We start from the raw sequence: 27637 nt of genomic DNA, 5'->3' as shown, positions 1-27637 counted from the left end.
TTGGGTCATCGTCGTGCTGGAAGCCCCACTCACGACCCATTTTAAGTTTTCTGGGTGAGAGAAGGTGGTTGTGACCCAGGATTTCACGGTACAAGGCTCCATCCATACTTCCCTCAACGCGGTGAAGTTGACCTGTCCCCTTTGCAGAGAAACACCCCCAAAGCATAATGGTTCCACCTCCAAACCAGTTGGTGGGGACGGTGTTCTTGGGGTCATAGTCTGAATTCCTCCTCCTCATCTGACCACATCACCTTCTCCCAATCATTCTAGGAATTATTCAGGTGTTCATGGGCAAACTTTGGACGGGCCTGCACATGTGCCTTCTTGAGAAGGGGGAGCTTAGAGGTGCTGGAGGATTTTCATGTTTAATGTTTGGTTTAAGCGTTTTCTTGGTGACAGTGGCCCCAGCTGCCTTAAGATCATTAACAAGCTCCTCCCGTGTAGTTCTGGGCTGATGCCTTACATTTCTCATGACCATTGATACCCCATGTGGAGAAATCTTGCGAGGGAGACATTTTATGAGCATCCCGGCTCCGACTGTCCGCATGTCGAAGTGTCCTTGGGGAAGACACTGAACCCTAATTTGCTTCGCAATATAAGTAAAATTACAAAAATATATGAAAAATTGTTTTTTTTTTAGACGGCCTCTCAATATTGTGGATTTTCACCTATTGTGTGCTGAACGATGGTTCACTAGACTCCAGTTTTCGCCCACATTCCAAAAACATGCATGGTAGGTTAACTGAGGATCCTAAATTCATAGGTGTCAATGTGAAATGGTTGTTTCTTTGAATGTTCCCTGCGATTGGCACGTGATCAGTCCAATATGTACCCACGGCACCTCTCGCGGGAAGTCAGCTGGAGTATTGTCCAGGACAGCCGCAACCAGAAGATGGAAAACGGCCAAGACCAGCTGAAAATGTACAGACAGTAGTGCAAGTAAGAGAGCACAGAGGGAATATCCTCTCCATCGTCACTAGGTCATGGACTTCTCAACCTCCAGATACACATGCACGCATGCATGCACACACACACACACACACTGGAGTGACATCTGCTGTCAATAGACCCTGTCACACTGCACTCTCTCCTGGGTCCACCGGTCACAGATGTTCTCAGTGAGGTCCTTCCCTTCCCTGACTCTTTGACAGAGTTCAGACAATTCGGTCCCAGTGAGACAAGGAAACAGTGTGCTTCTATTTAACAGGACAGCAGATATCTGTATTCTCTCTCCAGTTTAATATACTGTATACAGCACTAGTTGCAGACTTGGCTGTTTTTTAGTCTCTAGAAATGTAAGTAAGCACTCTGCATAAAATGACTTTAATTCCTAATTGGTAAATGCCATATTTTTGTGAAAACTCCTATATTTAAGGTGAAAGTCTTCACTTTAATTTAGTCTCTTTCACACACATGCACGCACATGGCCGCGTGCGCACGTACACACACGCGCGCGCACAAAGTAATGGAATGCAAAGGAGATTTATTTAGTGTCAGTAAATGGGAGAAAACGAAAGATTTGTAGGTTACGTGTTGTGTACAAGGGTATTAAATCATAAGAACAGTATGTACAAAAAGGGAGGAAAGTGTGTCTATCATGTTTAAGTAGGTGTTGTGTACGAGGGCGATTGCGTGGTTTAAAAGTCAAATGCGAATAAATGTACATGTGTGTGTGTGTATGTGTCTTAACAATCATCGCTATCACCCACAAGGGTCCCCCAGCTACCTCGCTGATGGGGATTAAACATTCATGAGCATGTTTATTAATGACCAGCAGGCATCAGGGTACTCTCGCACTCTCCCTCTCCCTCTCGCTCTCTCTCTCTCACACACACACACACACGCACACACTCACGGGACAGAACAGATTGCAGGAGCGGCAGGAAGTAGGTTTGAAAGCAGCACCAATGTGTGTCAAATGTGTTCACTTGTGAAGGAAGATAAGATTTGTATCAACGTTTGAAACATAAACACTCCAACTAAGAACAACAAGGACTTACTGTACATATGTGTGTATAAAATCTAGAAGTAAGTACGGATATTTACTGTTGGATTTAGCTCCACTGGTTCATTTTTATTACAGTAACAAGGACATATTGTATCATATAATAAAGATAATTATGGAATACATTCTGAAATAAAAAAAAAAAATGAAGTAGATTTTATGTTAAAATCAGTATATCTCGAGTGGCACAGACTAAAAAATATGGTGTGCATAAACCACTGACTGCTAACAAGAGCATACCATGTCTGCTTTTGGGGAGGGGCATATCTTCTTTTTTTTTTTTTAAACCCCCCAAATCTTTGATTAAGCGGGGATAAACCGCCAATAAGCGTTTTTTGGGATTGGTTTCGCCCCCAAAAAACAAAGAACAAAAAAAGGAAAGAAAATAATTGAAATTGAAAATTGAAATTGAAAAATAATCCACGAACAGGTGAAAGTTGTGGAACTGCGAGTATGCGGGGGTCCACTGTACACTGTTTTTCACCATTTCAGTTTTCTGGATTTTTTGGGTGTCTAAAACGGCGCCACGTAACACACTTTGGAGTCCGACATGAGTCACCTCTCCCCAATATAAAAGAACTTGAGCGCCTTTGTTCACATCAGCCATGATCAGGTGCAAATGCGATGTGCAGTTAGCTGGCTAGCTATGCCTATTACCCCGAAAACACATCTTTTGTTACCGTGTCTGCTTTAGAGCGCATCATTGTCGGTCATGAGTGTGAGCGCCTCACGGAAAGTATGCGGAAGAGCGAGAGGGGAAAAAAGTCTCGCTTGACAGCGAGCGAGTGGAACAGGGCTTCGGGCTGTTGTGGCCACTTTAGAGCGCCTCATTGTCAAGGCGGGCAAAAGCCGGTGGGATATAGTATTCCAGCCACCGAAAGCTTTTTTTTGTGACTCAGACATGCAGTTATGTGTAGGCATAAGGAAGATGCTAGCTGAAGTAGCATCCATTTTTCCAGGTCGTTGAAGTGGTATTTGATTGACAGTCGAGCAGGCCGTGGGTTCAGCGCATTCAGCGGACATGCCCATAGCTTCGCAGAATGGAGAAAACAGCCTCATTTTATACAGTATACTAAAATTTGTCAGGGCTGTTAACAACTGTTCTCTGTCGTGTGTCAAATTTAGAACACATTTGTTTTTTATTTTACATGGACTTCAATAGTTTTGTCCCGAAAACATCAACTATGGTGTTCTATTATTTCCTCTTTTACGATCACTGGGGCTGGGGGTTGCTTAACAGCAGATGAGGAGAGGCCTTGGCAGAAGAGAATAACACATTGCAATAATCCATCCATTTTCTATTGTGCTTGTCCTCATTAGGGTTGCGGGCAAACTGTCTTTTATCTCATTCAACACAGGACTTTTTTTTTTTTTAAACCAGATTTAAGATTAAGACCAGTAGGACTAGCAGTAGTACAATAATGGCAGCGTCCTCAATTGTTTTTGTAGCTCCCCGTGAACAGGGATAATTTTGACAATGCTGTCAACTTTTCAAAAATGCAAAAACTTTTTTAAGGTTTAGCAGGACCATCATGCATGAACTAGCACTAGCACAAACAACCTTCCTCTCTGCCCTTGCCACTAAGCCACATTTAAAACATCCTTCTTTGACATTTTAAATGAATGGCTAAGATGGAGCTGGCAGCCAATCTGCCCATTATAACTGATTTAGAAGCTGTCATTTTAGGGGGAAGAAAAAGTCACAGTGTCACTTTAATTTCTGCTTGTTTCTTTTTATGATAATCTAAAAACAGACGAAGGAATCTCTCTGTAGTGGGATCCAAACAATACACATGATTTAAAATTGATTTAATGGTGAAAGAAAAACAAAATACAAAGACTGCTTAACATCGTTCTGCACTAATTTGTTTGAACTCAGTGACAAATATTGCAGTTGTTGTTCGCCTGATGAGGTAACGGATTACGATCTTTGTGAAATTAAACGAAACATGAAAACAAAAACAACATTTCTTAATATGTACATGAAAAAGTATAAGATAGCAAGACAATTTGATGACAGACAATGAAGATGTCACTGAGTATTGGCTTCTTATACAGGAGTCCCACATTTATGATGGTCTCGACCGATGGCGTTTTGTGGTTGCAAACTAGTTATGAACTCATTTGCGCCGCTTTCGGTGCTCAAACCAAACACCGTAGTAAATAAAGGAACTGTTCTCCTTTTGTGTTATTGTTTTACATTTGATCGTTTCCTATTAATGGCCGAAACGATGAATCGAATAACTCGAATAATTCAATCTGAAAAAAAGTTTGACGTAAAACCTGCACTTCAAAACATCGCAAAGACAATTTTTCAACATGGACTAATGTCACTGCGGATGCACACCATGGCGGCTCGAAAGGACGACACAGTCCATAAAAGACAGTAAATGTGCAAAAATAAAGATTATTTGAAACTTAAAAAGAAGATAAAGTGCAATGTGTCCTCTGCAAAGCAGAACTATCTTACGAACGTGATCGCTGACACATGGTAACGTAAACATGGTTAGCTAATGCTATATAGCCTATCACTGCTAGTTAGGCTCGACACAGCAGCCGGTGCGCCTTTAATGACTTTACTGAACACGTTACAAGCACATTCATACACGAGCTTCTTTTGCCCGCAACTGATGCCCAGTCACTCAACATGCAGACTGGCTAACAGTTAGCCAGCTGCTAACCTCAGCCAACAACAGCCAACTACACTCTCGTTCGCTGATGCACACGGCAGTCACCAAGCCAGGCCCCACCTTTAAAAGCCACACACATTCAAAGTCACAGATACTACTGTACAATGTAGAGTGTGAGGATAGCGACCACCAGTGGAAAATAATATCTGCACTTCACATGCACTTTATTATCATATTAAGTGTTTGTATTGTTATTCAATAATGCAGAATATTTTCTTTCGATTACTCCATTAATCGATGGGATAATAGCTAGAATACTTAGTTCTGACAATGCGTGAGCATAGGTTAATGATAAAGACTAATCCTCCTATATCCAAATTCAGTCAAATTTCGATTTGATCAAAGATCCATTTTATTGGTCAGTCCCCAAGCAGGTCTGTTATCTATCCAGCTATACAAATTATGGACCAATCAAAAGTGTTTGAAATGGCTTGATGGTTTTGGAGTTTGTTTTTGATTTTTTTTCGTCCGATGGCATGGTTTCGTAGGAACGGAACCCCATCGTAAACCAAGGATCCCTGTAAAGTATTGTAAAATTGTTTATGAAAGATAAGTGATTCAATTGCAGGGGGAATGTGTACTAAGAAACTTGTGTCATTACCATTATAGTTTTAGTATCTACAGTTATACCAGGGGTGGGCAAAGTGTGGCCTGCGGGCCACATGGCTCAATCCATTTATTAATCCGGCCCACGGAATATTTTATTATCAAAAGTGATTTAATATTTGTTGAATTAATTGAAAAATGTTTCCCCTAAAATTCTTGAATTAAAATGTATTTATCAAGTTATCAAATACAGTCATTTGTTAATTGATTCATTGTGAATAATACTTCAGTGTACCTTACATTTAACTTTTTCATTATTTTTTTGCTAAAGAATTGTTTATTACATTAAACAATACAAAAAACATTCATTCAATCCAGCCATCCATCCATTTTCTGTACCGCTTATCCTCAATAGAATCTATCTTTGGGCGAGAGGCGGGGTACACCCTGAACTGGTCGCCAGCCAAAAAAAAAACAAACATTCATTATTAAAGATTTTACAATTTCACATACATACACATACCATACACTTTTTTTTTTTTTACCTCACCTCATCTAGGACCTGGCAAATCTGTCCGTTTTAAAAATCAAATCAAAATGTTTGCGACTAAATTTGTGTACAATGTTCTGGGCATAGCTGCCTGCTTAGCCTAATTATTGTGCATTAGAAACTCTGCCTATCAAGAAGTGAAAAAATTATAAATGCAATGCTGTTGATTTAGAGTATGTTGTGCCACCAAACTGATGCAATTTTTGGTTTCTATTCATGTTTTATACAATCACACAGAAAAGTAATTTCTGAAAGGACAACAACTGAGATGACATTGCAGAATGCCAGCTTCATCACACTAACAATTCGGCATGGGAAGTGTGGAATGAGTTGCTATATTTTCAATTTAATTCCACGTGCGTCTGTTATACACACTTGCCAGTGACTCTCAGGGGAGCTTCTTTTTCTTTTTAGTATCGTAAACAAACAAACAGGCAGACATCGACAAGGCCTGAAGGGCTGATTACTAGCTAGCAGCTTCAACCATGCTGTCACACGGTGCAAGAAGGTAGGAAGGGGGTAAAATAGAAGCATAGTCATTGCACTTAATGGAAAACAATGAGGCTTGTTTTTTGAAACAGGTGTCACAGTTGCAGATGTTGCTGAGTCAGCTTTTTTAATGAGGTTTTTCTACAGGCTTATGAATGGAGACTGCATGAGAACCAAGAACGTTAAATGTCTGCTCTTTATTAAGGAGGATGTGGGAGGAAGGCCTCTTGCAGCGGTGTGTAAAAATCCGCCTGGTGACACATCAGAGTACGGGAGGGTATTCATGGACTCAAATCGCCCCCACCACCCCTCATTTATTTCCACACAGAATGTGGTGTGCTGGGGCTTGCTCAGCATCTTCCTCCCCAACCAACAGACACACATATTCCACATTTAATAAGCTCCCGTCACCCAGATAACAATTGCAGTGAAAATCAGCATTTTGCCTCCTTGACAACAACTTCATGTCGATTTTCCCAGCCTCATCCCAACATCTCCTAACTGTCGCAACCTTTGAACTTCCCCTCACTCACCCTGTGTGTGATGAGAGTCCGAGATGAGAATCAGTGCTCCTTCAGAGCTTGATTAGACAGAGAAAACACACTGACACACATAATACAATGCATATTACGTGTGGACTTTTAATTAATATGTGGACACTAGTTGACCTGATTGAACAGCCTTGATATCAAATTGATATATTTTATGGAATGAAACACATATTGGCACCCAGTAGTGGAGGCTACTAATGGAGGCCTAATTTATTTGTTCCCTAGGAAACAAAAACAGTACAGTCAGTGAACGGCCAAAATATTGCGCTTCATCTTTCACACCCTCGCTATATTGTGGATTTTTAAACGATCATTATTTTTGTTTTTACGTTTTTGCAGCATACAGTTTACCTCCGTTATTTGCGGGGGATCAGAACTAGGCGAATAGCAAAAATCAGTTGCTAATTGACCCCATTGCCCTTGTTTTTTAACCCCCAAAACTCTTGAATGAGTGTGGATAGACCACCAGTAGGCGTTTTTGGGGTCCCCCCCCCCCCCAAAAAAAAAAACAAAAAAATAAAATACATAATTACAAAATTTAAAACAATTTTGAAAAACAAAGAGAAAAAATCCACGAAAAGGTGAATCCGTGGGTGCCGAACCATGAGTATGCAAGGGGTCCACAGTACAGGCAGGTCCAAATTTAAAGTTACGTGCCTTCGGTGTAGTACCATGTTGTCCTGCAACATTCCGGGCAGCACTGAGCTCTACTGAAACAGAGAGGTTCCCCTACTACGTACGTTGCAGTCATAGTCGTTCCGACAGAGGAGAGATAATATACAGTATTGTTGTATGCGCTAATTGTACGTGATGATGCTCTGTGTGTGTTAAAGTCGCAGTTGTTTGAAGATTTATTTACCGTAACATCTGTGCTAATATCTGTTAGCTCATTTTTACAAATTATTGACCAATATCAAGCGTTCAAAATGGCTTGCTCTCTTTGACATTGCAATGTTGATAGTTCAACAATAATTACATTTTTTTTGGGTTTCATGAAAAGTGATGTTTTGGAGATGTAAGGTTTCCGCACGACGCCAGCTATTTGCAATATTTCATTCTTTTTTGTTTGATGTGTGTTTTATGGTAAACAATTGGGAGTAATAAATAAACACATTAAACGATTAATCAAATAACTAATCGACCGCATAATTGATTATAAAGAAATCGTTAGTTGCAGCTCTCGCCCAAATTCTACAGTAGGTCAAGAGTTAGCATGTGTAAGAATCTACATTACGTTTGTTTGTAGCATCGCACGTCACACCATTTTACATACTGTACATCAATAATGCTAACAGTCTGAGAAGGTCAAATATTGTCAGAGCCCAGACCTCAAAGACCTCATCGCCCAGGATCAACAGGGACTCTTCAACGGGTAAGGGGGGGGGGGGGGGGCAACGTGAGTCAAGAGGAGACAGCTGGTAAAGCCCATCCATGGATAATATGTTAAGCGGTAAATCTTTTTTTAAAAGCCTCTTCCAAACAATGTTAACAAAGGTAAAAGACATCAGTCCTAAAACGTGTATGCACCCTTGTTTACACAATTGAGACTGATTCAGGTTGCATTGTGACAACCGCTGAACCACTGCCAACACACAAACATTAACGTGCACAGAGGTGAGGTATTTTGTGACAGGCCTTTAAACCACTAATAAAACACGCTCACTGGTATGTAAATAGACAGTGGCTTGGCAAACACAGGCAATTATAACACGGTGTTAAAAAGCTTTGAATGTGTGCCAAAAGATGATTACATGAACGACACAAATTAAAGTTGTGATCTTTTCTGTGCGTCAATTGTGTCAATCTGATATCTCACAGTATGACATCCGATAACATGTATTTAATGTCATATGAATTCATTAAAATAACTTTTAAAAAACACCTGTTTTCTCACTAAGTGTCCCATCTCGGCAGCATGGTGAGAAAGCGGTGAGCACATTTGTCCCAAAGTCATGTGCTTCCGAGTTTGAATTTGAGCGAGGGCCTTCCTGTGCGGTGTTTGCATGTTTGTAAAAAGTCCTTCTCAGCAGTTGCATGAGAGAACCGCCCACTAAAACCTCTTTGTGATTTGAACCAGTGTGTCAAGTGGATATTAAGTGTGCTGCTATTCTTTATCATTTGTGTATTTTATTCCGGAATGTCAGAGACTTTTTATCAAAAAGAAATTCACAATGTCGCTTTTACTGCGATTGGCTGGCAACCAGTCAAGGGTGTACCCCGCCTCTCGCCCAATGAGGTAAGCGATAGCTACACCATACGTTCTTAAGTACAATTCAGGTGTATTTCACTTTTAAGTACACTAGAATACATTTGCATTTAACCTTTAGAAAGTTTACATATCGTATCTTTTTTTAACCTACGGTATATTTTAATTGAATCATGAAGAACACTGTTTTATTCCTGTATTTAAACACATTGCTAATGTTTAAAGAACTTCAAACTGTGTGTAATGTGGTGTTCCAGTGGCTTACAATGAATCTACTTTTTTAGGAATAAAACCACTGCCTTGTTTTTGATGATCACTTAGACCAACTACAAAGTAATGACATACTTTGCCCACCACATCATTTTTATGGCCCACGAGGACAAATTAAGTGTGTGTACTGCATGTTTTATTACTAAATTTTAATTTTTTTGCTTCACTTTTAACATATTACAAGCCTTTTTCCCTACTAAATCTCTTTCCATAATGTTGAGGTGACATCTATTTACATAGTTTGATAACAGCCTTCTGAGGGAAACCATAACAACAATGAAGTCCGTGAAGAAAATGAGTTTAGGACCCCTGCTCTAGAGTAATATTCCCGAACCTTTATTGAGCTAAGTCACATATATTACCTAAGAAGGCTATCACAGCACACCGCGCTTTGTACCTTTCCCCATCTAATGGAAGAGCATTTAATTGTTCTGCAGGTCACTATTCATCACTGGCATACAGTATATGGATGAACAAATATACAATATTTGGAAATGAATCATTTTCCAACCAACTACAAGTAATGTATCTTTGCTTATCTATGCCGAGGACCTGTAGTGAGAACCAGAACAATTCCACTTCCACTGGATGCCAATGAATGTGTATCCACTTTTGTGACAGTTTTGTTCAGTGGTGTCCCATAGGATTTTTTCGAATGTAAAATATATGCTTTGGCTCAATAAAGGTTGGGAAACTGCTGGTTCTGATAATCCTAGCAGAGGCTCCAGCAGAGAGTTTTAAACTCTAAGATAGAGGATTCCTCTCTCCTGTATGCAGAATGATGGATGCTCCCGCAAACGTCCTCGCCTGTTCTCCAGACTAAGGATGATGATGATGATGATATGGGTATACCGCAACGCGGCTGCTGTTACTCAACTAATCGAAAGCTTGAATCAATTAAGAATGTGGCGAGCAAAACAAAAGGGCTGCGGAACATTCCCAACCAAAAGAAGCTCAATCCATTTATCACACAAGCCTTAGAGTTATACAAATGATTAATTTCAGCGATGCAGTTTTCTACACCTTATCATACTAAAGAATTGTGTGGAGACGCCATTTCTTTCACAGTAATGGCTGTCTGCTACATGGTACCACACTGACCTCTAACGGTCAAACCAGGGAATGATTCTGCAAGAGGCCCGTGGCTTCTTTTCACTTCAGCAGCTGTGCTGTGAGAATGCGCCAGTCAAGACCTATTTCAAACGCAGTCAACTACAGATCTTCATCCACGTTAACTTCCTGCCTCAGTTCATTTGCTCAATCTACTCTAAACCATCAGTGTCACTGCCTCGTCATGACCAGGTAGTAAATCATTACACTTTCTCATTACGTCTTAAGGCTCCCATCAATTACCTGCCTGCGTATCGGTTATAATTGCACTGTTTTATTAAAGTGCTATCCACACTAATGACGGCACCGGAGCACTATAGCACTCTGCTATATAATCTAATCACTTAACTCATTCCAATACGTTTTATAGAAAAAAAAAAGGTATACAACTCACATTAGGAAAGGATTTGTTTAATTGTTTTGCGGTATTACAGATTTATGGAAGAACTTTGACAAAGGGAGCCACAAATTTGTATTTTTGATGATGTATCTGCTTAGGAGCATGAAATACTTTTGTGTGGCTTTAAGGGTCGGAACTCCAAATAAATGAATCTTCCTCTACCACTGTGTGTTATTTAAACTAATCCCATTGTTTCCTTATTATAGCATGTAGGGCCATTACAAGTATAGAGGGGCCTTGTGGTCCTAATGAATGCTGGCTCAGCTCTTGTGTCGACTGAAGAGGTGAATACGGTAGCCAGCATATTGCAGCTTTATTTCTGTGTTGCTAATCCATCCATTTTCTATCGTGTTTGTCCTCATTCGGATCACGATTGAGTTGGAGTTGACTTTCACGCCTTTGGACAATTTAAGGTGGTCGACGTACCAAAATGCATCTTTTCGGAATGTGGGAGGAAGCCAGAATACCCTGAGAAAACCTATGCATCTCTCGACTGTGATACAGAATGCTAACCCCAAACCAGCCGTATTCCCTGAGCTGTTAATTGCAAGAGATTTGCAAAGAGGCAGCGGTAAAATACACCTTTATAGATAAGTGTCAAAATGTATTCCTTTTGTGTTCTGGAATGTGATTAATTGTATCGGTGGTTGTGTTTTTGCTCATCTGTACAGTCGGAAACGGCAGCGAATGTATCGCAATTTTTAAACGATCGTTTTTTTTTTTAAATGCTTTTTTACAGTATACAGGTGAATCCGAATTTAGTCGTTCACCGTCAGTGTAGCACCATGTTGTGCCGCAAAATGCCAAGCAGTACTGAGGTCTACTGGAAGAGACTCAGCAAGAAGAGCACACCCCTTCAGTGTGATGAAATACATTTTGCATTTTTATTTTCATTGTTCCTGCAGACCAGAGAGAATATTAGAGAATATTGTTATTTGCTCTGTTTCTATGTGTTGCTGGTCCATGTGCACTAAAGTAACAGTTGTTTGAAGGTTTATAATTTCTGTAACAGCCAATTTCCGTTAACCTGTCGATGGCGTTTCACATTATACATTAGCATTAAGCAAGCGCATTTTCGTTAAACGAAATTACGTTTGGTTTGACAGTTTAGGGTTTAAATATACGGTTAATTGTATTTCATTTAATGTGTCAGTTTTACAGTAAACTTCTCTAGTATCTATGCTCATTTCCGTTAGCCAGTCTACGGCGTTTCGCATCATATGTTAGCGGACTTTCGTTAGATAAATTCACATGATTTGGTTGAACATTTTAGGGTTTAAATATGTTTAATTGCATTTCCTTTGATGCGTCAGTTTTACAGTAAACCTCCGTAATAGCTGTGCTAATTTTCGTTAAGTCTGTCACGGCATTTCACATCATATGTTAGCATTGAGCTTGCGGACTTTTGTTAGACGAAATCAAATTTGAGGGTTTTAATATACAAAATGTAATTGTTTTTTTAACAGCTTGAAGAAAGCAGATGTTGCATCTTATTTGAAGAACTGAGTGAGAACAGGCAATAAGGAAAACTGGAAAGAGTGCGCTTTAATAAAATTACATGTTTAAATACGTTTTTAGTGGAGTTTTGTATATAAAGAGAGAGAGAGCGAGAGAGAGAACAACTGAACTTTACTCATAGAGTACTAGAACAACTGCAGCTGTAACAATTATTATGGTCTCTCTATTTTCACCTATTGCGGGTGTGTCCTCTGCAAGAAATGGGGGTTCACTGTGGTGTATGATAGTTGTTCCCTAAATTCTAGATTCATGACAATAATAAGAAATTGTAGTAATATCTGATACACCTTCAACTTTTATTTAATATCACATCTCCTGCAGTTGAACAGTAGCCTAAGCATCTCTAGCGGTGTGCCTCAACAGAAAAGCACTACAAGCATGAAGTTGAACACAACAGGAGGCTACAAGGCTGCATGCACAGAACAAGTATATAGTCTCTTCTAGCTTGTGTGCTGTACAAACTCTCCAGCTACCACACGTCAAAGTTTTGCTAATTCTGTTCTGGTAGCGCACACACACACACAGTTTGGTGTGTATTGCAAAGTAGCATTGAAAGAGTCAGTTCTAAAAGGCACAATCCAATCATCTGCAACAGTCACCAAGCAAAACACAGGCTGAAGTCATCCATAATTTAAAACTATGTCCCGCGTTCCCCATCCACCAGAGTGCTCTGTAGATGGATGGTATAGCTGCAATTTGAGTTCCAAAGAACATCAAATTGTCTGAAGTGACAGCATACAGCGTGTGTGTGCGTGTGTGTGTGTGTTTGTGTGAGTGGGGAAAGAAGTGTTTCCACTGGTCCTGGGTCAGAAAAGCAGTCCTAAAGCATGTGTTCAAGGAGACAAATGTTTATTTCACACTAAAACAATATGCACCAGACATCCAGCACATCCCTCCTGTCATTTTCTTATCAATTACTCCTCCCCATGCTGTGTTAGTTTGCTCAGCTTCACTGTATGGTTAGAAACAGATTACATACATTGATTTGGGGATACAACATGGTTCATGGTTTTATTTCAAATGGGTCCAATTTGAAGAGTAGTAACTGTCTTACTGTTTTGGTAGGCTAAGATGTGTGTGTAAAAAAACACAGGACACCTTAAAAGCATTCACTAAAAACGTTGCAGCAGCATTTTAAAAGGAGTTGTCAGAAATGAGCCCGCAACTGCCATTTTTAAGTATTGTGTGCAATTGTATTCAATCCATTGCTGAACAGCCATGATGTCATCCTGTCTTCCATAGGAAGGTCAAAGCGCATTCCCCCTCATAAACCAAACATTTGGGTAGTCGATAGGATAAATTGATAAAATGTGGTGGCAGTACAACTGAAAAAGGAAACAAAATACAAAAAAAATAATAATAATAATCTATGAATAAGTCAGCTATTTAGCTCTCTAAATACACTGGTATTTGTGAGTCGTTATTTGCCGTGTCCCGTGTGGAGGTGATGCTTTGCTGACATGAGTACAGAGAAGAAGAGACAACTGTACAAAATGATCTGTTACCTACTGAGTGATGATTATGTCCCCTCAGTGTGTGTGTCAGTGTCTAGCACTGGGTCACTCGCAGCTTCCTCCACGGCCTCACTCTGTACAATGTCTACGTCCTGAGGAGGCGCGGCCTGCTCCTGCTCGGCTTCACTCTCAAGAAGCGCAGACTTGGTGGGCTCAGGAGACACGTCCGGCGTGGGCTCGAACACTGTGCTTTTGTCCATCTCAGCACCATTGAGCCACTGGGCCTTGGGAGAAGGGGCTTTCTCTTGTAAGACCTCCTCAGTCTCCTCCTGTGGGCTTAGGTGCTCCTCCAGAGAGTACCTCATCTCTTCAGGGGGGCTGACAACTTGCGTGAGGCCCACAGGAGAGGCCTGGCTCGGAGTGTCTGAGGACCTGGTCGTCTGGGGACAGGCCTGGTCTGAGGCTTGGTGTAGTGATTCAGAGAGTAGAGTGATCTCTGGCTGCGTTGATGATGGGGCCTCAGCGGGTGAACTGGGCAATTGGCTCTGAGCCTTGTTGTCGAGTTGGGCTGAAGGTGGGGATTGTGATTGAGGGGTCTCGGGCAAAGAAGCGATGTTCCTCTGTGGTTCCACCTCTGCTGTTTGGCTGGACATTTTTGGCTCTGCTAACTGAAAAGGAGCCGGTGGGGGTTGCTGACCTAGCTGAGGCGCTTTGGCCTGAGCTTGAGACAGCAGGGGAGAGTGGAATCGTGACGGAATGGGTGTGTTCAATTTTAGCGGGGTGAGCAGCTTCCCTTGATTCAGGTTCAGAACGGGGTTGAGAGGTGGTGTAGGAAGAAGTGGCGTTGGTAGAGGGAGAACAGGCGTCCAGTTGCCACGTTCCCGCTCTCGTTCTTTTTCGCGGTCTTTGTCGTGCTCCCGGGGACGGTCTCGCCCTCGCTCCCTCTCTCTATCCCGCTCACGGCCTTGACGGTTTCCATTCATTTCTCTCCTGAAGTCAAAATCTCTTTCATCTCTGTCCCTTTGCCTGTCCCACTGGGATCGACGTTCATCTAGGTCACTTTCAAAAGGGGCTGCGCCGCCACCGCCACGATTCCACGGCTGAGGCCCACCGACACTTTTGGAAGCTGCGTTTCCGGGACGGCTGTCAAAGCGATTAGGGAAGTGCTGCCCTTGGTTGGGGCGATCCATTCCGTCACGTTCGTCAAAGTCCCCCCTCGACTGGTTCCAGTGATTATCAGGGGTAAAGCCGGCGAGAGCCTGCAGACGTCCGAGCAGAGTGCCTCTGGCTGGCTGAGCTCCTGGTGTTTGTAGCAATGGGGGCCTGCCTCCTGCCCCAACACCACCAAGGGGCGCCCGATGCTCGGGTGGAGGTGTTCTCAGCAGACCTGTACTCTGCTTGTCCACTGGGGGGAAGCGGTAGTCCTGGTCTTTACCCTCGTCAGGCCCTGAAGAAGACTCTTCTGTCTTGGACACATTCTCATTGGCCTGATGAGGGGGCCTGTGAAAGGGGTCTAGTTGAGAGAAGGGGGGCCTGACATGGGCTGGAGCCTGAAGGGAGCCGTCAAGAAGGCCACCAGCCTGCGGGCCGGGTCCCTGCTGCAGGAGGAGAGGGAAGCGAGCACCAGCCCCGGGCTGAAGGAGGTTAGGACGCACGTCGAGCGGCAGCATTCCAGGCATTCTTTGTCCCGCCATTCCAGGCTGGTGAAGTGGGTGGGCGAGGGAGGCTGTGGGTTGCATCCCAAGGAGGCCCATTCCACTGCGATTTGCATTATGCATACCTACGGGAGGAGATCACATACAACATGTTAATGTAACCTTCCATACGCGATGACACATCTATCAATGTATCTGTTTATGTTGCTCCACCTTGAAGAGTGAGCTCCTGTGTCCCATCCAAACACTTAGCAGAAGGTGGCATTTTGTCACTCGAGTGCTGACTTTGAACTCCCACCGCATTAAACACATTGGGTCCAGGGACAGCGGAGGACATGAAGCCACGAGGCATAGAGCTGGTTGTCGGGATCATAGAGCTGAAAGGTGATTCCTTCACTGTTTCCTGGCTGGTAGCCACTGGAGGCCGCACTAGAGCTACAGGAGGGTAAAAAAGACCGCTCAAAATGACTGCTATATTCACGCATGAGTCAAAAGGCAATCACGTAACTAACACTTACAAGCTGGTGCTGTGGCCATGGCTGCAGTCTGTGCTGCCTGCATAAAACCTGGAGGACAAAATGAAACACAAGACATGCTAGGAATCTTAAGTACAGTGTTCCCCTTTTATATCGTGGTTCATAATTTGCACCCCCACTATATGGTGGACCTTTTTACCGTTTTGTTATGGGTTTTTACAGTAGAGAGGCGAGCCGAACTTAAAAGTTTTGTGCTTTCAATGTAGTACCACATTTGTGCAGTTACATTCTGCATTGTTCCCACAGACCAAATGGGTCATTTTTGAATAATTTTGATCAATAACCGTGGATGGCTGTACTATTGTATGCTCTTTTTGAATATGTTGCTGCCTGTGTTAAAGTAGCAGCTGTTTGTGTGACAGTTTGAAGCAAGCACGCTTTGCCTCTTGTTTGAAGAACTGTGTGAGCGAGTGAAAACAGGTGCTAATGAATACTTGCAAGGTGTGTTTGACTAAGTTTATGTGCACTTTAATAAGTTTTAATGTTTAAAAGGCATTGGGGGGGGGGGGGGGGGGGGGGGTAAAACCATGAAACAAGTTTTCATATGGTCTCTCTATATCACCTATTGCGGATATATCTGCAACACATCAGTGTATGCCCGCTCCTTAAATAGCAGAGTTTACAAATATTTACCTGGAGGTGGTTGTGAGGCATTGAAGCTGGGCCTTAGGAACGGTGGTGGTGGCCCATAACCTGGCGGGGGAATGCTCATACTGACAGGAAAGTTAGGGGGCACCAAGCCTACTGGACCAGGAACAGCCTGGGCCACTGGTAGCTGAGTAGGAGAGACAACAGCAGGTAAAAAATGACTCCTTTAGTTGCAATGCTACCAAAAGCTTTTTATTATATTTTCATTTAGTGTTTAACTGAACCCTCAGTTTAAGGCGTTGTCTGGCTACTGTGCAAATAAAGAAATGTGGACTGTGGGAAGAATTATAGAATAAAGGGAATGGACAGAGTGTAATCATATCAACAACCATAGGTTTGGTGATGATCAGCATCTCTATTACCTGCACGGGCATCATGGTGACCTGCTGGTTGTAGCTTTCACTCTGGCTGCTCGATGCTGCTGTTGTCTCAGTGCTTAGTGGTTGGCTTATAGCATCCTTGGTTGCTTCTGAATTCTTAGCTGTGTCCCACTCTGAAGAAACAAACAAAGCTTGAGTTATACTGAACAAAATTACTTTTGTGTTCGTTGCTACTCCACTGCCATTAGTTAATATTTCTGGTTTCATACATTTATTTGCTACATAAACTGCTGCTGACTATTCACATTCACTGTGCAGTGTAGCCAACATAGCAAACCCCCACTATATTGCGGTTCATCATTCCTGCGCCTTCTATATTGCCGATTTTTAAGCAATCATTTTTTGGGGCTTTATACAGTATACAGGCAAGTGTGCATTAAAGTAGCAGTTTGAAGGGTCATAATTATCATAAATGGGTGAAATTTCTGGTTAAATATACAGTATTTAATTTTCTTTTTTAATGTGTCAGTTTTATAGTACACTTTAACTGGGTTAGCAGCTGAAGCAAGCACGCTGCGCCTCTTATTGGGGGAACTGTATAAGGGAGTTCAAAATGGATTGCTCTCTGAAGATGCTATGTAAATGACTCAACAAACGAGGATTGCGAGGATTCCACACGATGCCAGCAATGTATGGTATTATTATTCATACAGTACATTTTTGCTCTTATTCTACACAGGCTCTGCCTGATGTTGTAAATATGTACATAACTTTTGTATTTTTGATTGCAGGACTAATAAAGGGGGTGCTTGGTTTACAACTATCGACATACGACATTTCAAGGTGATGAACAGCACGCAATGAACTCGTTTGTGCAGCAGCATAACAATGCAGAGTCTGCAGACAAGGTGGCACACCCTCAGTTACCGCCGTACTTGATATATTTTGTTTTTTTATAATTGCTTCTTCCATTCTATTCAGATAACCCATATCTGAGTCCATCACTTATTTCTGCCAAATGATAAATAATGAATGGAATTTCACCATCATTGACAGTCTCTTGATCAATGATTCCTCCTTCAGCAAAACCATCCAAGTCATCCACTTTAACTTTTTCCCAAGGTATGTAGGTGACTCCAAGGTCCACATCCCAAAACTGCTTGTACTCTTGTCTTACTCCTTTGTTTAAGGCCCAAGCAATCTGCGTTAAAAAGCACAATGAAGGCGGGAAGAGAACAAAGCAACTTTCAAAGACAGAATCTATAAAGACATCAAGCCATCCCGGGTTCCACTGCTAGAGGTCAACGTAGAATTAAATTAAAAAGAAACCGTGGGTAAAATGGTATTGCATTCAATCAAATTACAGCATAGAGGCAGCACAGTGTACCTTGATGATCTTGGAGCCAATCTTGCAGGAACCTGTGCTGAGCTTCTGGCGTGCACGGTAGGCATCCTGTCTGTGAACCATACAGATGTAGGCACAGCCTCTTGGAGGGATCATCTGTAAAGGTCACAGATGTCAAATAAAATGACACAAGACGTGACTAGACTTCAACCTACCAATATTCATTCAATAAGTAACAGTAACACCATTTTTCAACAACATAAAAAGGAGAAATAGTATGGGGTGCATGGAACCGTGAAATGAGAGGGGGTGAGGGTGTGCTGAGACTATCACACTTCAGTTAGACAAGATGTCTTCTTACATTTATAGACTCTATCTGTCCAAACTCTTCAAACAGGTTTGTGAGGTCTTGCTGAGAAGCCTTTTTGTCCACCTGGCCAACCCAAAGCGTTGTGCTGCACACTAGATAAAGGGTGCAAATAGAAACAATTATTATTTATTATCTAAACAAGTAAACAAGATTAATGTCGTTTAATTACCACTAAGAGTCTTAGATCGTATAGGAGGCAGTCCTTTCTTCTGTCGCTCCTTTTCTCGTTCTCGGGCACGTCTTTCACTTGAGTACGATCGTGACGTCTTCCTCTTACGATCTCTGGAGCGTGAGCGCGACCGCTTACGATGCTTGCGCTTCCGTGAGCCAGATCGGGACCTGGACCTTCTCCTTTTGGGAGACCTGTAGAGACACCAACAAAGGTCATCGGAATGTTTTCAACTATCTTTTCTGTTTTTGTTATTTATGAAACAAGCCTCTGTCAGATGAAAATTTGTGTTAAGAGAAGAAAAATGTCAATATAACATTTCCTTTGATTGCGAAGAAATAGTCATGACTGACCGAGAACGTGACCTTGAGCGTGTTCTGGAGCGGGTCGTAACTGTCTTTTTGTCCTCTGCCTCAAAGTTATCCTCTTCCATTCCATCCGGGCCCTCATCAAGATCCATGTCCTTGAGGATCAATTCAAAACAGTTCAATTAACGCAAATGCATTTGTTATGCGTCGTCGCAATCTTTTTTTTCCTTCATATTCTCATTCTCATGGCACACTTATGTGCGCAGAACAGTGGTTGGGAATCATTTAAATAATCCGTATAAAATCACATGGATTTTCAACTTCCAAGTTCCAAACAGTCTAGTCACATGGCCTATGGTACCTCTTGCTGGTTGTCTATGGAGTCGTCCATCTTGGTCTCTGGCTCAGGAAGCTGCGGCTGACTGCTACCCTGAGCAGTTATAACAGAGTTCTCCTGTCCAAATAGAGTGTCCTGTCCATCAATGCCCATAGCCTGTAAAAATACATCATCAGTGTATTCGTTAATTATTCCAAGTAGGGCTATGATTTTAGGAAAAGATCTCATTGCGATTTTTCTGACAGCTATCGCAATTTCAATTTGATCCATAATTTTCTTTAAATATTCACAATGTACAGTAACATTGACAGAAACACGACAGAAAATTACATCCTACCATCAAAACAAAAGCTATTACTCTAATGCAAGGATGAAAATTAAAAGAATTGCTTAAAAATGCATGTATTAGTATTTCTTAGCATTATTTAAAATGTTTTTTTCTTGCTTTTTAACCTGAGAAAGATTTTTTTTGCACTGCGTTTTGGTTTGTTTTTTTAAATTAATCTATGATCTAAGGAGCTCACGTCAAAAATAAAGTCAAATACAACAGCACCCTCTATCCTTGTGTGAGTCTAACTACCTTTTGCTGGTGCTCCAGCAGTTGCTTCTGAAACTGCTCCAGGTTCTGCTGCTGCAGCTGCTCTGCAAGCTGGTGGAACAGTGAGCTGTTGATGGGCTCTGACACCATAGGCCTGCAAAGCGGTCAACAACCTGGCTTAGACACACCCAAATGCATTCAGCGAAATCGTTCTCTATGATAAAACATCATGAGCTTACAGCTGAGAGGATGATGTTTCCTTCTTGGATTCTTCACCACGCTCAGACTCATTCCCAAAGTCAAACTGCCCTAAGAGTTTCTGAAAACAAAGAGGCACAAACTTGTCATGAAAGTAGCAAAAGGGAGAAATAAAGTAATTCCACGCTACGTTGCAGATTTTTCTGTTAAGCATACACGGGTTGTCTAATTTTCCAATTTTTATCACGGGAATTCTCGATATATGTCGGAAAGCTGTGTTTTGGGCTGTTATGAGGCTGTGTGCACGATGTATGGTATAGTAGTGCAAGAAATAGGCCAAGCTATTATTACTAGTAACTCGCAATTCTGGTGAATACCCATAGATGGCGCTCGTTACTTATATATTGGGGGAAGACTGACAGTTCCCTGTGCCATAAAAAAAAATCCGGCCAGGTGAGATGGTGAAAACGAGTTTTAAGCAATATCTCAGCAATGAAGTACTAAATTCTTCTGAGTCTTTTGCACATTTCAGCACTTTTCTTCAAACATATTTAACGCATTTAGAAACAAAACACGAAAATGACTTCAGTGCAAGCAGGAGACTTTCCTTACACATTTGCGCTCACCTGGTGGAGCGAGGCCAAGACGCTTCCCATTTTTTTCTGTGTTCAAATACGTTAACAATGCGTTTAAAAAGTGTGTTTTAATCCGTGTACATGTTTACATGGTCTCTGTATTGCAGATTTTCACCTTTTGTGGGTGGACCTGGACCGTAACTCCCGCAATGAAGGGGGGAAATCACTCTATTAACACTTATGCCGGATGAAGTAGTACCTTGTTAAAAGAGGAGACCCTCTGTTCCAGGGGGTTGAGGCTGTTAGCAGTCGCAGCTGCAGTGAGTTGAGCGGTCAGAGCTTGCAGCTGTACAACCAGACCAGCATCCAAGGCCTGAAGCAGTGAGGGCTGAGGCTTTTGTTGCTGCATTTGCAGGCTTTGTACAAGCTGCTGAAGCTGGTGACAGAAACAAATATTTCAAATACTCTGAAGCATAAACACAAAAGATTTTCCAGCTAAACATAAAAAGTCAGCAGGAATGCTTTCTTAATTAATTATTAGAGTATTACAGCACAGAACAGTATTTTCTCCAACCTGTTGCCCCTGAGGACTTTGTAAGATTTGCGCCACAGCTGCCACAGTGTCTGTGTTGGTAATCTGGGAAGCCCAGTCCGGCAGTCCCTGAACGATGTTGGCCGGGGTAGCTGGAGTGGCTGGAGTGCCTTAATACAAAGAGAAAAACAGTTCAATGAAGGCGTAGGACATCATTGAACATATAATCTCCGCATATGAGACTTTGACACCACGCATATTCTTTGACTGACCAGGTGTGGTGTTATTGACAGGGGCAGCACTGCTGGACATGACGGGAGTAACGCTCGGAGGAAGAATCCCTGCAGCCATGTCCAACAAAGGCTGGATGATGTCACTCTTGAAGACAGCATTTTTTTGCCAAAGGTTCAGGACCCGCACTATCTTACTCTGGAAACATGAATGTTTGGGAAGATCAAAGTACAAGTAACATGCCATTGCAAGACATAAAGGCAAACAGTCAAACCTTGTCATCGGAGGGGCAACGGTAGAGATGCTGGAATGTTGCGATGATATTCTTGCTGAAGCGTGGGGCAAACACATCTTTCTCTGTGCCAAATTGGTGACGTGACTGCCTCACAATTGAGTCGATAACATACAATCCAGGGACCTTGTATTCTGGTTTGCACTGTCATGACAAAAAAAGTTTAAGAAAAAAGAATATATATATATATATACGTTCACAGTTTAGCATGGCAAGTATTTGTTCCAAATAATGTCATTTATCAGATCCACAGGTAAATAACTGAAAATAAAAGATGTCTTGCATCTGTCTCATATTCATCTTTTGATGTAAAACTCAATTTGTTTTAGTCAATGGCAGCAATAAAGTAACCAGCTAGACTATTCAAATACTTTTGGAGGTGAGTGCATATTTTACAGGGAATTAACCTAGTTCAACACTTGTCAGTAAATTTAAAATTTTACGAATTTTACAACGTTTCCTGTTGTAAGTCACCTTTTGTATGAACTTCTCCACACTCTGGACAACATGCTTGTAGAACTGTAAAGAGGGGAAACATTTGTTAACAGGAGAGTCTTAGCATTAAGCACAAAGCATAAAGCTTAACCGAGGGCTATTCAAAGAAATCAACAACACAGAATAGCAATCACACACACATCCATCCCTTTTCCTTAGGGGTGGGTAAAAATATGGATTCATCAATGCATTGCAATACTTCCCCCCCCCCCCCCCCCCCAATTAAATTTTGAATCAGCAGATCCTCTGAATCACTTCATCTCCTTGTTGACAGAGGCAATGAATGAATGGAGTTTGACGAATAAAGTACAGTGGAACTTTGGTTTACGTACACCACTGGTTACGAACAATTCGGGTTACATACACAATTTTCCGTAGTAAAAAAAATACCTCGTTACGTATTTTTTCGGTTTGCGGTCTTGGTATAAACAAGGGGTGCCCAAACTTTTTGGCTCAGAGGCTACATTGACGTAAAAAAATTGTCATACGGGCCAGCTTGAATTTTACATGCTACCGACGAGGGGAATGCTTTTCTGTATTTATTTTTATTTTACTTTGTTTTACTATGCTGTCTGCCGCTAGGTAGATCTGATAACTGCCTGACCTGGATAAATGAAGGTTAAAATAAAAAAATATTAAATGCAAAATAAAGTATTTTTATGAAATTTGACTCAAACTTTATTCATCAGAATCAACAAATAACATGTTTGCATTAATGTGAAGGGTGATACTGAGATCTCGACTGCAGTAAATGGGGCAGGTCTGGCTTAAAAGCGGTGGTTTTAATGCACAAGATGTCACGCAGGTGGGAGTCACTTAGTCTTGTCCTCACGCGGTTCTTATTCATGTTCATGACAGAGAATGTCTTCTCATACAAGTACGTCGAGCCAAACAAGCTCAACATTTTCTTAGCAAATGTACGAAAGTTGACAAGAGGGAGTTGTTGGTACCGGCTGCGACACTCCGTGTCACACTGCAGCTCAATGGAACGTCACTGAGATCCACGGAAACGGGAGAGGAAAAAAGCCTGATCTCCTTTTCAATAGTTGCAAAATCCCTGAAACGCTGTTGAAACTCCTCAGTTAGAGATGAGATGTTTGCGGCATACCTCCTCATTTGCTCACTGATATTGTGCGCTGGAAAACAGGTCATTATTTCTTGCAGAGATTGGAAATGTGTGGTATTAGGCTGCGTTTGTGACAGGTGGGTTTGGAAAAGTAGCAGCTTGGTCCGAAAGGCTTTAATACAGTGAATACAGTTGGTTTATCAATGCATTTTGCCCCTGAAGGCTCGTGTTCAGGATTGGTTAGTTCTGGCATCGGTTGTCCCGTTTTTGCCAAGAATTGTCCAATTTCCTCTTTGAGTGAGTAGAAACGCTGCAGTGCAGACCCCCCGACTGCGCCATCTTACATCAGTGTGATACACCACTCCGTATTCAGCGTGGATATCCAGTAGAAATTGTTGAAACTGGCGGTGGCACAGGCCTTTGGAGCGAATATAATTAAGAGCATTTATCACCGGTTTCATAACGTGATCATATTTCAGCTGTTTGGCACAGAGAACCTGTTGGTGAATAATACAATGGAGTTTTATAGCTTTACCTCCTTCTTCGCTTACTTTGTTACACACTAGGGTTGATAATCCGCTGTGCTCGCCAACCATGGCAGGTGCGCCATCCGTAATGATTTTATTCCACTGTAATTTTTAAATAAAATAAACAGTCATCTACGGCGGAACAAACGGAAGCAAATAAATCTTTCCCTCTTGTTTGGTCCTTCAGGCTCTGGAGGTCAAGTAGCTCTTCACGCACGTTCATTTCACTGTCCAATCCTCTCAAAAAAATCAGTAACTGAGCGGTGTCGGATGCATCCGTGCTTTCGTCACAGGCTCACGAAAAAAATTCAAACTCCACTCCTTTTGCCTCCAACTGTCTCTTAATATCAGAAGAAACTTCTTCGATCCTTCGTGACACAGTGCTACGAGCCAGGCAAACATTGGCGAACTGTTGCAAATGTTCTCCACCATTTCAACACACAGTCTTTAATAAATTCACCCTCAGTAAAAGGTTTGCAGTGCTTGGCAATGAGCGTTGCCACCTCATAGCTTGCCTTTGTTGCATTTTCATTTGACTCACTGGCTCTTGTGAAAAAGTGTTGCTGTGCCGTTAAACCAGCTTCCAGTTGCTTAAATTTTTCACTGCATTCGTTCCCAGTTACTTTGTCGTAATTAGCATGTTTCGTCTGGTATTGCCTCTTTATATGCATGTTCATGACAATAAATGGTGATTCTTCTTCTTCTTATATTGAACTCCTTGAACACACCCACAGTTTCTTGGAAAATTAGGCAGACGCAGTTGTTTCTGAACTCGGTGAAAAAATATTCAGACTTCCATTTGACCTGGAAACGGCAGCCCTCGCTATCAACTTTCCTTTTCGTACTTCCAGTTGCCATTTTAGAAATGGGCAAAAAAAGATATTCCGCAAAATGGTCCCACGAGAGTTCGGCCACAAGTTTACTGCCACCCTGTGGTGAAATATAAAATTGCGCATGTATTTTGTACTGCTGGGCCACATATTATTGATTTTATGACAGAGGTTTCGGGCCAGTGAAAATATGAACACGGGCCGGATTTGGCCCGGGGGCAGGACTTTGGGCATGTCTGGTATAGACGAACGGAAGGACCTATGTTGTGCTACTACTCGCGCTACGTGACAATCACCAACTCCGTGGGTAACGCCTGGATGTACGCTGACGCTGTCTGCTCCGCGGCGAAGGCGAAAATCTCTTCGAGGTGGATGCTTTGCCCCAACATCCTCGATCATCCAATCACAAATCTATTAGCGTTTCTGATTGACATCGAAAAACAAAAGTCCGGATATTATTTTATTTTCATCAGAAAAATACTATTTACATTATGTATGCTATTTATTGAATTGTAGCGTCTCTTCAAGTAAAACAACAAACAGTTAATGTTGGCGTAATCACGTCAAAATAGCTCTCTATGGAGGCGTTCGCCTATACGGACATTCAGCCAATCCAAATGCGAACAGCAGCCGCCACATTATGAATGAAGACTGAAGGAGGTGCACTATTGTTGCATGGAACTTAAAAAAAAAAAAAAAAAAAAAAGTAATTAAAAAGGCTAAACAGTCAGAATGGCACCCAAGATAAAAAGGGAAACTGCTACTACTGTTAGGTAGGACTTTTCAAAGATGAGCAGAAAGATCTGTGCATTGTGCAACTGTCATTGACTGTGCGTCACGCAATGCAACTGTTTTCGCTGGGCGGTAAAAATAATGATCAAAAGAAATGTGCAGCAAATTGGCCAACAGAGAAATTAATCTTTTAAATGACAATGATACGTACGACTTTGGGTTTTTTCTTAACAGAAAAAGAAAAGTTTCCCTGGATCGGTTTGTTGTGCTACAATCAACCAATGAATTAGAAAAAAAACGACAAAAGAAAAAACACCTGAATCAGAATTTCCCCATGTTATGATGGAGGAATGCTCTTCTTCAATGAGTCGCTAAAATCCTCCTCGTCTTTCCCCTCATTATTTAAAATTAATGAGCAATAAACCTAACATAAGTATTTAGTGTTTTTTTTTCTTTATAATAGTGTTTTCAATTATTTCTATGTTGCACTATATTGTTAAGCACACACTGATCAAAAAGGTACCGTAATTTCTTGTCTATAATGCCCATCCATGTATAATACACACCCCCAAAGTTGACCTCAAAATTCTGGAAAACACTTCTACCTATGTATAATGCATTTTTACAATGCACGATTTTGCTTCTACCCATATGATCAAAATGAAGTATCCGTATTTTGCTAGTTTTTTTTCAAAGAATTATTCAGAAGTTAAGCACTTAATTTGAACACGTAATTATTTTTTATTTACTTGCTCTTATTTTTAAATTCACAGCCTTACTTTTATTTAGTAAATGAGAAAACAAATAGTTGTGTTCATACAGTGGGCATGGAAAGTATTCAGACCCCCTTGAATTTTTCTTTTTGTTATATTCCAGCCATTTGCTAAAATCATTTAAATATTTTTTTCCTCCTCATTAATGTACACACAGCATCCCATATTGACAGAAAAAAATGGAATTGTTGTAATTTTTGCAGATTTATTAAAAAAGAACAACTGAAATATCACACAGCCATAAGTATTCAGACCCTTTGCTCAGTATTTAGTAGAAGCACCCTCTTGAGCTAATACAGCCATGAGTCTTTGGGAATGATGCAAGAAGTTTTTCACAACTGGATTTGGGGATCCTCTGCCATTCCTCCTTGCAGATCCTCTCCAGTTCTGTCAGGTTGGATGGTGAACGTTGGTGGACAGCCATTTTCAGGTCTCTCCAGATATGCTCAATTGCGTTTAAGTCAGGGCTCTGGCTGGGCCAATCAAGAACAGTCACTGAGTTGTTCTGAAGCCACTGCTTTGTTATTTTAGCTGTGTGCTTGGGGTCGTTGTCTTGTTGGAAGGTGAACCTTCGGCCCAGTATGAGGTCCTGAGCACTCTGGAGAAGGTTTTTGTCCATGATATCCCTGTACTTGGCCGCATTAATCTTTCCTTCGATTGCAACCAGTCGTCCTGTCCCTGCAGCTGAAAAAAAAATAATCACAGCACGATGCTGCCACCACCATGCTTCACTGTTGAGACTGTATTGGACAGGTGATGAGCAGTGCCTGGTTTTCTCCACACATACCGCTTAGAATTAAGGCCAAAAAGTTCTATCTTGGTCTCATCAGACCAGAGAATCCTATTTCTCACCATCTTGGAGTCCTTCAGGTGTTTTTTTTTAGCAAACTCCATGCAGGCTTTCATGTGTCTTGCACTGAGGAGAGGCTTCCGTCGGGCCACTCTGCCATAAAGCCCCGACTGGTGGAGGGCTGCAGTGATGGTTGACTTTCTAGAACTTTCTCCCATCTCCCAACTGCATATCTGGAGCTCAGCCACAGTGATCTTTGGGTTCTTCTTTACCTCTCTCACCAAGGCTCTTCTCCCCCGATTGCTCAGTTTGGCCGGATGGCCAGCTCTAGGAAGGGTTCTGGTCGTCCCAAACGTCTTCCATTTAAGGATTATGGAGGCCACTGTGTTCTTAGTAACCGTAAGTGCTGGAGAAATTTTTTTGTAACCTTGGTCAGATCTGTGCCTTGCCACAATTCTGTCTCTGAGCTCTTCAGGCAGTTCCTTTGACCTCATGATTCGCATTTGCTCTAACATGCACTGTGACCTGTAAGGTCTTATATAGACAGGTGTGTGGCTTTCCTAATCAAGTCCAATCAGGAT

At 41.7% G+C, this 27637-nt stretch overlaps 1 protein-coding gene across 4 annotated transcripts in view; it reads right to left on the bottom strand.

Annotated features, from left to right (window-relative positions):
* scaf8 (SR-related CTD-associated factor 8) overlaps positions 1–27637 on the bottom strand; it is a 59108-nt gene that overhangs the window by 4019 nt on the left and 27452 nt on the right. For 2 of the 4 annotated variants that reach the window (XM_061794285.1, XM_061794288.1), the window contains exons 3-20: positions 22318–22362; positions 21826–21987; positions 21593–21749; positions 21363–21490; positions 21048–21224; positions 20255–20334; positions 20058–20169; positions 19502–19633; positions 19186–19295; positions 18833–19026; positions 18655–18755; positions 18336–18449; positions 17993–18149; positions 16991–17121; positions 16614–16755; positions 15963–16010; positions 15658–15879; positions 13168–15569 (exon numbers count right to left, since the gene is read on the bottom strand). In XM_061794285.1, coding sequence (XP_061650269.1) covers positions 13855–15569; positions 15658–15879; positions 15963–16010; positions 16614–16755; positions 16991–17121; positions 17993–18149; positions 18336–18449; positions 18655–18755; positions 18833–19026; positions 19186–19295; positions 19502–19633; positions 20058–20169; positions 20255–20334; positions 21048–21224; positions 21363–21490; positions 21593–21749; positions 21826–21987; positions 22318–22362 — 3927 coding nt within the window. In that variant the 3' untranslated portion in view covers positions 13168–13854. Of the gene's footprint in view, positions 1–13167; positions 15570–15657; positions 15880–15962; positions 16011–16613; positions 16756–16990; positions 17122–17992; positions 18150–18335; positions 18450–18654; positions 18756–18832; positions 19027–19185; positions 19296–19501; positions 19634–20057; positions 20170–20254; positions 20335–21047; positions 21225–21362; positions 21491–21592; positions 21750–21825; positions 21988–22317; positions 22363–27637 lie in introns of those variants that run through there. The other 2 variants (XM_061794286.1, XM_061794287.1) reach the window with 2 other exon arrangements.

This window comes from Phyllopteryx taeniolatus, chromosome 13 (genome assembly GCF_024500385.1).
Source record: "Phyllopteryx taeniolatus isolate TA_2022b chromosome 13, UOR_Ptae_1.2, whole genome shotgun sequence".
NCBI classification, from domain to species: Eukaryota; Metazoa; Chordata; class Actinopteri; order Syngnathiformes; family Syngnathidae; genus Phyllopteryx; species Phyllopteryx taeniolatus.
This window is presented reverse-complemented; position numbering and strand designations above follow the sequence as displayed.